The 13,518-nt window shown below is 36.4% G+C and overlaps 1 protein-coding gene across 13 annotated transcripts in view; it reads left to right on the top strand.

Moving 5' to 3' along the window:
• The window catches only part of LOC117223970 (discs large 1), a 950,943-nt gene that overhangs the window by 678,166 nt on the left and 259,259 nt on the right, over positions 1–13,518 (top strand). For 12 of the 13 annotated variants that reach the window (XM_076522026.1, XM_076522020.1, XM_076522022.1 and 9 more), the window contains one exon: positions 1,557–1,592. The exons of the other annotated variant lie outside the window; for it this stretch is intronic. In XM_076522026.1, coding sequence (XP_076378141.1) covers positions 1,557–1,592 — 36 coding nt within the window. The remainder of the gene's footprint in view (positions 1–1,556; positions 1,593–13,518) is intronic. 13 annotated transcript variants of the gene reach the window in all.

Genomic DNA, 13,518 nt, shown 5'->3' with positions numbered 1-13,518 from the left:
TTTATTCGAACGACATCTCGAATCAATTCTTCGGATATTATTCGACTAATGTTTCGAATGAATTCTTCGAATAAAATTGTATTTATCTGGGTAAATTCTCCGAATCAAGTTTTATTCGAATAACGTTTCGAATAAATTGTAGGAATGAAGTTTTATTCGAATAACGATTCCAATAAATTCTTCGAATAAAATTTTATTCGACTAACATGTTATTTCGAATAAGTTCTTCGAACAAAATTTTATTTGACTAATCTTTCGAAATAAGTTTTATTCGAATAAATTCCTCGAATAACAAATCGTATAAAATCTTCGAATAACAATTCAAATAAATTCTTCGAATAACAAGTCATACAAATTCTTCGAATAACAATTCGAATAAAATTTTATTCGATTAATATTTCGAATACAATTTTATCCGAATAAAAATTTTATTCGATTAATATTTCGAATACAATTTTATCCGAATAAAAATTTTATTCGATTAATATTTCGAATACAATGTTATCCGAATAATATTTCGAATACAATTTTATTCGATTAATATTTCGAATACAATTTTATCCGAATAAAAATTTTATTCGATTAATATTTCGAATACAATGTTATCCGAATAATATTTCGAATACAATTTTATTCGATTAATATTTCGAATACAATTTTATCCGAATAAAAATTTTATTCGATTAATATTTCGAATACAATGTTATCCGAATAATATTTCGAATACAATTTTATCCGAATAAAAATTTTATTCGATTAATATTTCGAATACAATTTTATCCGAATAAAAATTTTATTCGATTAATATTTCGAATACAATTTTATCCGAATAACATGTCGAATAAAATTTCGAATAAATTCTTCGAATAAAATTTCGTACAAATTCTTCGAATAAAATGCCCAATCTTAACCAATACATATTTCAGAAGAAAGGATCGCCTGCTTAATCATTCAGAATCCGATCGGAAGTACCATCTGTGCGTCAGACATTCGCGCACGTTGAAATGACGTACATCAAAATGATGAATCCTTCTGTAGTAAATTTGATCGTCGCTCATTTCAATGGCTTTTATCAAGGATTACATCACGTACCCTCTCAATTTTGGCACTCTCGTTTCGTCAAACATTATACTCAACATGTTAATAAAGTATTCTATATGCAAACAAGCAACGCCAGGACATCGTACGAGAAACTATCAGCATCACCTTTTCCCAGACCGAATGAAGCTTGTCGAAACTCGACTTTCGCGCATTCGTTCTACGAGCTCGAAAAGTCGCCTAAGTGTCTCGCAGGAGGAACAATCGCGCAATTTTCGGCTCTGTAGAAATCTTCGCGAAGGATTGTTCTCGCGAGATTTCGACCTTGAGGTAGCTAATACGTTGCATGACCCTTCTCACACGTATCATCGCATGCCAGCATGATTTTTCCCGAGGAGATCGCGTCCTCGCGAAAATGTCCGGCGGAGTTTTTTGTTGAAGCATGAAGCTCCGTAGAAAGCAAAAACAGTATTTCGATGGGAACCCCGGTCTAATTTTCTGGGCACTCATTGTTGCAGGCACACACGCCCCTTCTTGCGGCTGACACGAGACATGTAAGTAGAAAACACAGAACAGCGTGCTGCATTTGCTTGCGATCGAAGCTAATCACTAAAAACCAGCTGCTTATGTTAGGCATAGGAAACGTCGGATTTTCAAATGAATGGTAAAAAAAAGACTGGAGATGGGACACTCGCGAAACCTCGAAAGTACAGCTTACAAAAACATTGTAACGATATGAACATTTTTTGTTTAACTTATACTAATTTAATTAAGTTTGTAATTAGACTTTAGACACATTTTAATTGCTACGATTTCACGAATCCATTGCAATCATTTGTATCGAGAAAATAATTGAAATTATATCTACATCGAATTTTCTTTTAATTATATTTTATAAACAATTTGAGTTTACGAAAAGAGTTTCTCAAATATCTTTTTAGACTTTTTGAGACTCCTTAGAAAAAAAAGGATAAGCTTTCGAGTTTCACGAATCTAAAATTCAGGTTTCGACGCCCATATCTAGCAAAAACTTCATCGATTCTCTTTTCCCAACGAATTTTCAATGTATCAGATCATGAAATATGAAAAGCACAGATTTTATAATCGAATTATAAAGTATGCATTTCATGCTGAATGACCAAACATAAATGCCACTGTCGAAGAAATTCTGGCATTTCGAATAAATAAACTCGTCTATGGAGATTTTAATATTATCTTCGTTTACGCGAAAAATGTTGAAAAGTGTTCTAGATTTTTCCGAAAAAATGAAAATGGATGCTGCGAAATTTCATATCTCAGTTCACGTAATTTCGAAACCGTGTTCCGCGACGTGTGCAACGTAGCAACACGAATATATCCACCGTATTCGTACAAAACTCAAAATAAATGACAAGAATACCGAATTTCAAAAAAAAAAATTCTCCTTGCCACGATATAACGCCGGCATCCGCGCAATAAATTTGTAAAAAAAAAAAGGAAAAAGGAGATAGTGTCACGAACAACGACATAACGTAAGCAGGGAGACAAACAATTCGCTCGTAATAAAAATCCGACGTTTCATATGCGGTGCAACCTGATACCCTGCGTTTCAGCGTGATTATGCTTCGCGCTTTCGCGAACACGCGCGTATTACAGTCTCCGAATTGTCGTTAAATGTTCAGTGGATCCGACACGTTCGCCCCGTAACGTTGTCGGATCGGTTCGAACAAATTCGCGATTAAATATCGCTGGCGGTCTCCCCCGGGAAATCTAGAGTCGTTTATTCCATTAGTCTCACAATTAGCCACGCTCGAACTGTATACACGATCCACTCGAATTTTCGGGAATTGATCTGTTTTTTTTTCCCCGAGGCACTCGAATTGCAAATGGCTGGATACTGTAAGCCGAGTGCCGGGCTGCGTTGGCCGCCATTAATTAGTCGTTAATAGTCAACCGGCTGTACGGTCTTGCAATAGTCAGTGAGATTCGGTCAATGGTGATTGTCCGGTCACTCTGGGTCAAACGGAGCCCACGCTAGCAGTCGCTATTAGGTCATTATCGGCTAAACAGTGATCAATAGGGCCCACTAATCTAATAATTACCTGTCAATACGACGGACAATTATCGGACGAAGAAACTGAGCGATGGTGGTCGGCGAAATATTAACGAGAGAGAGAGAGAGAGAGAGAGAGAGAGAGAGCCGGTAATCTTCGAGGGCGCAGAATTCGGTTTCACCGGTTAGTAATGATCTTTCAGGACTTTCATTGATCTAGAAGCTCGGTGATCTCTCCGCTGCACTACTGCCACTTCGAGTTCACTCGAGCGTAATTACGGCTCCCTCGCAGTGGAAGGGCTCCTCTTGTGAATTACGCGTTCACGTGCAAGCAGACGTAGTGGATAATTATTTGTACTTGAGACGTTAACGTTAATGATCGCACTGTAGAACGTTTCCAGGGCAAGACAAACAATGACGTTTTCCTGTAATCAGCTTTTACTCTCCGAGCCGATCCTATTGTTACGGCTAATGAAATTAGATTCTCCACTCGCATGCTCCTCCTACGACGATATTTCGGCTGCTGCGTGCTTCGAAAAATTTGACAGATTTTCGTGTTCTTTTTGACTTTGAAAATGATGGTTTTTATATTCGTAGTTACTAACAAGCCTGGTGAGAATTAAATATTAGAGAATTAAATATAAAGATAATATTAGAGAATTATAATAATATTATTAAGAAATATATTAGAGAATTAAATATAAAGATAATGTTAGAAAATTATAATAATATTATTATTAAGAAATATTAGAGAATTAAATATTTGCAATTAAATATATTTAATATAACATTATGGAAACGTTAAATATTACAATTATGATAGTATGGGTGATATTCATTAAAAAAAAATAAAAAACAGGATTAAATATTAATAAATTCGAAAAATATTTCGTGTCTAATTAAATGCTTGTAATCATACAATATAAAATATTTTGTTCAACTAACTTATTCATTCTCAAGATCAATATATTTATTATATTCCTGATATTAATAAACTCTGATAGAAATGATTGAAAAATGAATTTCGCTTTTTATTACTACATTCTTCAATTGCATAGAATGAAATGTGGCCACAAAATTTGATAAATGTACCTAACATATAATATTTCATAAGTGAACCAATCAAGAATTAAAACGAATGACATGCTTTTGCATAAAAACAGTGGAACTAAGTAACGTATTTATATAAAATAATTAAATAAAGAATATTTTAAGAGTACATTGAATTCAATAATTAAATTAACAAGTAAGAAATATATTAAGGGAACATTTAATTCTATAATCAAATTAACAATAAGGAATATATTAAGAGAACATCTAATTCAATAATTCAGTTAATAAGCGATGAACATCTTCAAGGAACATTTCATTCAATAATTCAATTATTAAATAAGGAATAGTTTCAAAGAATAATTCGTGTGACGAATCGCAATACGAAGACGACGCGCGTATTTAATCGAGACATTTTAATATTCGCAATCGTTACGATTGTTATCACCGCAATAACTATGCGGTCGGCGAAGACTGCGGATCTTCGTGGAAAATAAAATTCGCCTACATTATTTCAACGTTTTTTGCACCTCGTCCACTAATTTTGATGGCGCGTCAAATCCGCAGTCCACCGATAACTGAATATTCATGAAGCACCCAACGCCTCCGCCTTCCTGTCGCAAATATGAAAAAAGAAAAACTTAGCACAACTGTGCAAGCTTTCGTCACCGGCTGTAGCCGTTCTGCCTGTTGTTCGTCCACGTCGTAAAACAGGCCAATTATCGTCGGCCCGGATTTAACGGGCCGAAAACAAGGAAAAATTCGCCGGGCAACACTCGGGCAAGAATGCGCGCAAAGCAAGAATCCGGGGAGAAGGCCGCGCGCGCGCGCCCGCGCGACGGAAAACGTTTGCCACGAATTTACAAAATTAATTTCGCGGACGACGACGTAAGCGGCTGCATAGAATCAAGCGGGCCCGGAGAATGCAACAAAGGAGAACTTTAAATTTATCATATTACGGCCGGGAACCGCGACAAAGACGAAGTTGCGTGCGCGAAAAACAGCATGCGGCCGCACGGGCGCGGACGGGCGACCCGTTTTTCAAGTCGCTCAGACGTATTAGCAGCCTTCATTGTGCTCGGGAACGCGAATTTCTGGCTGGAACCGGCGAAACGAATTTTAAGTTCGCGATCTCGTTTGCTCCGTTCATTTTATTCGATTTATTTAGCATCGGCCATTCACGGTCTCCCTCCTCGCGATTCGTTCTGCAGGCATCCCATTGTAATCGGATAAATTCAATTAACAACGCAAGTATTGACAGGATTCGTGCAATTTGGATTTTCTGTAGTTTTCGTACACGAAAAGAATAGTTCGATTTAGAAGTGCGATTCGTATAATTTATCATTGGAATGTACGTGCGTGGAAAATGATTTTCGTGCCTGTATTTCTTGCAACTAGATTTAAAGAGGCATGGAGTTTCGTGGAACTTTCTTAACAATAATGAACTTTATTGAATTTCCTTGCGGATTGCAAGTGGTCCATCTGCTTACAAACCAACGTACCATACTATAATATAAAATAAATAAAATAGGACAAAATAAAATATGATAACTTCTATAACGAATTTAGAAAATTTTATAAAATTACACTTTTGATGGAACTTTCTTTTCCTAAACATTTCAGTAAACCGAAAATGATATAACTATTTTGTTTTCTTATTTTAATCTATTTTATATTTGACATTTGTTCGTGTTGCTCATATCATCTAGGAGTATCGTGTTATAAAGTATAACAGCAAATTACTTCTCCTTAAACTTTCATCGAATCACATCATACTATAGTTTCGAACATACATTAATGTTTATAAAATCGTACACATAAAATGCAGAATCAAATTTTATATCATAGTAGAAAGCAGATATAAGAGTATAAAAATCAGGGTTCATTAATAGTGAGGATAGAGATAAATACTAATGTAGGATATTATAAATGACACTGTAGTTTTTTTTTTATTTTAAGAATAACGTTATACATTAATTATACTTAATTGACGTTTATAAACCGGGATATATCCTCTCCATAAAATAAAGTCTACTTTCTACTTCATTCTACAATTACGTAAAAAAAGAACACCCTATATCAATCTTTTTTAAAAATCTCCATTAATTGAGTGTTCATGTATTTTCTCATTTCCCAAAAATTATTGTCTTATTTAATATAATGTAATGCAATAAATATAATACACTACCCGATTTATACACTGCATTTGTACGTATTATTTCGTATAAAATTTTTGCGGCTTGAATTTTCTTCTCAGCCAATACGAATCTCAGACGAGATACCAGGTGCTGAAAACAGAAAAGAAAACAAAAAAGATAGAATTTCCAGGATGTTCTCGCGAAAAGATTCACGGTTGTCGTCACTCGGTCAGCATTATCGTTTCTTCGTCCGTAAATTCAACGAAGGTTCACGGTTTGTACCGAACGGAACGAAGACAAGAGATGGGATTAAGGTGGTTCAGGCTCGGGGAGAAACGCGAGTGAATACCGAACTTGCCAAATCGAGTAAACTCGGGTCTCCGGGTTCTTGTAACTTTCCAGGATAACCCGGCGACCATCGTCGATTATCTATCTCGTTCCGAGACCCTCTCACCGGCAACAGGCCATTCATCCTCTTTTTCGAGCCCTTTAACATACTTCGGATCCCGTGGAACCGGATCAATTTGAAAGGAAATCTATGCTCGGTTTATTACCGGCTCTTTATAATTAGCCGGCTGGATTTATCCGCGCGGCCGGCCCCCCCGGTACGTAATCAAATAATTCAAAAACTTTCGGTCGCATTATAAGCCGGTTTTATCAGTGTGATTCATTTACGGGAGTTCCGCGATCCGCTCCGGCACGCCGCGGTTTTATTCCCCGAGCGGATTTCGAAATTTGCTGTTCCGCTCCCCCGAGGAAACGCATCCCCCTTGTTTCGCGTTACGCCGGCTCATCGAAATCCTAATTTTATTATAGCCCCGCCGTTGCCTCGATCCTCCTCGTTCTACCACACACTTGGTCCTGCGGATCGTATAATTCTCCTGCTTATTATCCTTATCGTTCTCGCGGTTCTATTTGCCGCTGGATTAACAACTTTTCGTGGCGCGCCATAGTGCTCGGCTAATTAACCGTGGAGTATCGGCCAGAGATTTCGATCCTGGCTGGTCCTGTGGGATCTGAACAAAGTTTAGACTCTGATCAATCGATGTGCCAGTGATTTTGTTGACTTTTAACCCGTTAACTTGGTACAGTTTAGTTTCAAACGCCGTTATCACGTTTTTTGTATGTATATAGTAGGCGTACTAAGGGTGTTTTGATATAGAAGAAAGTTGTGTAACAACTAACAGAACTAGTGTATATTTAACAATCGCGAAATAATTATTTCAATTTGCTTAATTAATCCTTCCATATATTTTCTAAATATGTCATCAAATATTTTATTGAAGTAAAGCGATTTCTTTTATGTAATAGACTAAAGATATCAGGATATACTAAAAAGAACACTATGTAACAAATAACAGAACGTATAGTGTATATTTTACAATCGCGAAATAATTATTTCAGTTTGTTTAATTAATCCTTCCATATATTTTCTAAATATGTCATCAAATATTTTATTGAAGTAAAGCGATTTCTTTTATGTAATAGACTAAAGATATCAGGATATACTAAAAAGAAAACTATGTAACAAGTAACAGAACTAGTTTATATTTAACAACCGCGAAATAATTATTTCAGTTTGTTTAATTAATCCTTCCATATATTTTCTAAATATGTCATCAAATATTTTATTGAAGTAAAGCGATTTCTTTTATGTAATAGACTAAAGATATCAGGATATACTAAAAAGAAAACTATGTAACAAATAACAGAACGTATAGTGTATATTTTACAATCGTGAAATAATTATTTCAGTTTGTTTAATTACTTCTTTTTAGATTGGACATGCTTAATTTATATATTTTCTAAGAAAATTAACATTAAATTAAATTAACATTAAATAACTAGACTGCGAATTTTATGCATTTATGAGACAAAGGAGTAGTTGAAATGCAAAATAGCTCAGAGATTTAAACAATTTGTCAATATTATTGTATTACTGTCAACTCATTAAAATGATTAAGGAAAGAAATAGATGTATACATAGTTCTCGCATCTTGCAATTAATGAAGACAATTCTTATTTTATGATATGATCGTTAATCAAAATAAATTATAGGACGAGGTAAAGTCTGCTGGAGCAGTTACTAAACTACTAATACATGTTACAGATGAGATAACGCAGTTGTCTTTGTAGATGTAGCCACTTGAGCATTGTTGCTCGGTTGAAGTTTAAATGTTGGTTGCAATAATAGTTGGTTGTTCGTGGAATAAGGAGAACACTCGCTTGCACCACAACGTCTTCTGTGCAGTTAATACATGCACTTCTGTTCCGTGAACCGCGAGAACAATGGACAATTTCTAAACAGGACAAAGTAAGTAGGATGCCTGCAATTAAAGAATGCAAACGTGCCAAATTAGGTTCGTTATTATAAAGTGACCTAAATGGAGGGAAAAACGTGTGTACTTATACGTTATACATGATGTTTTGTTAAAAAGAAACCACTCGAATAGCTTTGTTTGCGACGACGTTTGCATAGGTGCCTGTATTTATTGACTTCTTATCCGTGTGTAGGATTCGATTTTTAAATTTTATAGAGCAGAATCCTTAAACTTAAAAGTCGTCTTAAAATATTCTAAGATATACGCGCGATTTAAAAGTATACTTTCGTTTCTACAACACATTTAAATATCGATTAAAAACTAGGCTGCAGTTCTTCCCGCAACATCAGAATTTCTTGCAGTAATGTAAACAACCAGAAGTTTGTTGTTTAATCCATAGTTTACCAAAATTCTTAAGGAAACAAACAAACTTCTATTAAACTGCTGCGAAAATTTGCAAGAATCTAAATAAACTTCCATTCGAGCTTCTGCTAAAATTCTCAAGAACAGAAATAAACTTTCATCAGTGTTCTTGATTATTTTTGATGCTTTTTATATTTCGAACACTTGTGTTTCCCATTCTTGCATAAAATCTGGCAACTATAACGTTTGAGAAACTTCGAGAACTTGCAATTTCCTCATCACTCGCCATGAACCGTCTGAGAACTGAAACTAACTAAAAACTAGATCACGAATATATCATAATAGTTATACATACGTTTTATTTAACCTTGCAGCTAAGAACTTTATTTTACATTTTATTTTATATTGTCCTATTTTTTACAAAACTATCTTATCCACACATTAGATCAATTCATTCTCTCATTTCTAATCTGTTATTGCACCTGTTCTATCCTAACTTTTCTTAACTCTCTGTAGTTCGACATTTTTATACTATCTTAAAACAATTGAAATAACTTGAACCGAATAGACGAACCCAAACTTTATATATAAATTAACAACAAATTTTCACTTTCTGAAAAAAATTGTAAATTGATAGGACAATATATGTATCAAATTGTGGCTAAAAAACTGAAACGAAATTAAACATACTGATAAATCAGTATGTGACTTCGAAATTACAATAATCTACAAAGCGTTCAATTTGATTATTTTATTTTTCTATAGATCGGTTACTATACTCTCTTTGTATTTTCTGTCCCCTTTCTCCTGTTAAAAAATGTTCCGCTCACGAACGCCGGACAATACACGAATCTAATCTGTTGCTCGTTGCTCGAATGAAAATCGCAGCGGTCTCACCGAGCATAAAATAAACCGTTCCCACAACAACGGTTGCATTTATTAAAAATTTCTGCGTCTTCCATTGGCAATTTCGAGGGGCGCACGGGTGCACCGACGGGGCACAATAGCGTCCACGGACGGTAAGAGGTCGTTGGCGAATCGCGTACAGTGGTTACCACGTGGTCGCCGACTCTTCATGTCACTTCCTGCGCATCCAGCCCCTCGAATTGCATTATGGTCGACCGGCATTATAACGGGTCGCGTCGTATAAATCACACGGCATGACGGCGGGTGTGTCGGTGTCCATTGCTCGTCGCACGGTGTCCACGCAAATTGCTGAGATTAGTTGTTGGCGGTGGATCACGAATCGGCTATCCGGCCCCTCGGGGGCCACCTATCGGACCTTTCGGCCCGGCTAAATGGAAGGAAACGAATGTCAAACCGCGCGTATCCTGCCGCGCGCGCGCATTTATTCCTCTTACAACTCTATCGCACGGCTGCAGATGCACATTTCGGAGCTGATTTATTGATTTATGGCCGCGTCGAAGGGTCGTTTTATCATCCGCGGTTGTAACTCGGACTTATGAAAACGTTTCGTAAGTGCCGGATACTGTCGGGCGGGAGAAAGAAAATTATGGACACCGGAGACAGATCTGGGCAAAAATATTTGAGAAATTATTGGGAATAAACAATAAATGAGCCGTTTATTTTGAAAGTGGCATAAGTCACTTTGTTTTTAAGTCGATAGATTTAAGGGTTTGCGTTTGAACACGTTTACAGATATGGATGCTAACTTTCGAGAAGATTTACTTGTATTTGTTATCTCAGGATACTGATATTTTTCTCGGTATAAATAATTTCATATAAACATTAAAAAATCACCACTTTTCATTACGGTAAAGTGACTTAAGCCACTTTCGAAATAAACGGCTCAAATCTTGAAATATTATTTCACACAAACAAGAGTATTCTTGTTCGTATGAAGTAATTATTTTAACCCTTTGCACTCGAAGCCGTTTTAACTGTAAATCGAAATTAATTTTTCTGACTTACGGTACTTCCATTTTATATGACAACGTGCATTTTATGCGTATGAAATTTAGTTTTGTGACTCATAGAATAATTAGACTTTTAACAATTATTTACATCTTAACTTTTATAATGTAAAAGTTATCTTGAAACGTGATGTAACAATTTTAATGGTGCCTCAGAGTCACCACTCGAGTGCAAAGGGTTAAGATTTATTTGACATCGTAGAGATGAGTACATGTATTTGAAATGGTTACTTGTGTCGCGGCAATGAAAATGATTAATTGAAATAGAATTTTCTTAAGATGAACTGGAAATAATTGTTTGAAATTTCGTGCGTCTAAATTGTTACTAATTATTTGAATTTCTATTTCTTACCGTATTTTCACACTTGATGAATGTAATCGGAACATTTAACATCATGAAAATAATAATCGAGTGTTTCATTTCACGCACAACGAAGGAAATGTTTATTCCAATTAACTATTTCAGGTTGATATTCTAAGATATATAAAAAAGCAATCAGAAATGCATTGTAATCTTACAGATTTCGTTAGATGCATTTAATATATATATAAATTTGTAAGATATAAATATAAATCTGTAAGATTACAATGCATTTTTGATTGCTTTTTTCTCATATTACATCAATATTAAACAATAGAGGTATCAAACTAGCAGTAAAAATGGACAAAAAAATGTATTTTTATGAACTTGCCACTTAATTTGAAAATTCGACGTCCTTTTACATTTTTGTAACGATCTAGGCAACGTTTCATACCAAATCGAAAGTCTCTTGTAATTTAACATTTATATACTCTACTTTAATACACCGTAAAAGACTTTCCCCCCTTTAATCTATATTTAAATACACGTCGTAGAAGTCACAGTTGTAGTAGCGTTCGAATACCATCCTGTACGAGTGCATATAATTTCCCTATTTATATGCTCGCTACTGTCTATCTTGGAAATTTCATCATTTCTCGGCGTGTATCAAGCTCCAATTTCGTTCGGAATTCAAAGTAGAGTTGCGTTCCTTGCGGAACATATCCCGATAATATTTCTGTTGTTCGAAGTAGCGCGGCTAATAATCGTCAGCGGTTCTCGCAGAGACAGAACAGATAGCAGTCACGGTCGTAGGAATCGTGGAATGAATATTAATAGTTAGCAGCACAGGTATTACGGATAATTGCGTTTTTCCGTTCGAAGGAATGCTGGCCGCGGTCTATTCTCCGCGCGGGCTAGCACAGCAACAATAAATACCGGCAGCGAATCGGTGCTCGCCCTTTGTTTTCATGTGTTGATAATCATTCGCGCGCGTTAATTAACACACGCCGAACAATGTTAGTCATCCGAGTGCAGGAAGCGCGCGAGCGTTTCGAATTTGTACGAGGAGTCGCGCCGGTGTCGCTCGTTATTACGGACGGGTTTGTTGAAATAATTTCCCAATTATGGATAATTCAATGCGCCGTTAATACACGCGCGGCAACGTCAATAAATTCAACGTTCGATCATTTATTCGCCGCGGGGGCGTGCTTTCGACGCGAACGTCGCGGACGATGACGAGCGGCTGCGAGCGAGTCGGAAAATCGCGCTCGTCGATCGAAGGCTAGAGATCCTGGAAACAGAGATGCGATTACGATTTTTCATTGGTCCGTCATTTGTAATGTCTATGAATAATAGTGAGGCCCAATCTGTTTAGCTGTGTTTGACGGTTTTAGGGGAGAAGTGGCGAAAAGCTGTGAACAGTGGAAAATACTGAAAAAGTGCAACGAACAAAATTATGGAGTGCAAAATTTTGTATCTGTATCTTTCGTATAAGAATTCGCTGTGTTTTTTTCAATAAGTAAGATGGATGCACAAATGCAACTATAGCATACTACATGGTGCAAGTCTAGAAAATTTAATCTCTAAATTTCATGTGGAACCATATTGAATTATTCTTAAACAAAAATATGTCGGGTTGTGCTGGCGTTTAATTACACTTGACAAAAAACTGAGCTTGATAGGAAAAAGAAACATTAAACTTAATAATTCTTAGCTTCGAACTAAACAAAGTTGTCTTGATACATTTATTATATCAGCAAAAAGAACGAAGACATTTTAATGTGGAGGATAAAATAAACACTCCATATAAGTAAAAAAATCGATTTTACACAATATTTCCTTCATATATAATCATTTTTCCATACAATAAACAATTGCAGACTAATTTAGCCCAATATTTGTTGGCGACTATGGGTGTACACAAGTACACATAAATCACATAAATCAGTTTCGGCGAGTCAAAATTGCCGCTACTTCTGACTGAAAACGGCTGTCGTGCCGCACCTCTCTTCCTAGGATCCCTGCCGGAAACGAAGCCACTCGTCCCGCGCGATTTTTCGACGGATGGGGCGCGAACTAATTACGGAATTGTCAATGGGGAACAGTTAATGGGGAACATTACGCAGACCAATCGGTCGGAAATATTTGCTCTAGAATTAGAGCGCCCGCAGCGCGGGCCACGTGCGCGCGTGCAAATACGCTCTTTGCCGCAGGTACATCAACTTCGACTGGCAAATAGTGCGACACTACATCCGGATGAACATCGGATGCAGCAGAACATCGGATACTTCGCGCGGCGCGATGCACCGCGCTCGGTTCGCAGCTCCGCCGCGGCGATCCT

This window comes from Megalopta genalis, chromosome 5 (genome assembly GCF_051020955.1).
Source record: "Megalopta genalis isolate 19385.01 chromosome 5, iyMegGena1_principal, whole genome shotgun sequence".
Lineage (NCBI taxonomy): Eukaryota > Metazoa > Arthropoda > Insecta > Hymenoptera > Halictidae > Megalopta > Megalopta genalis.
This window is presented reverse-complemented; position numbering and strand designations above follow the sequence as displayed.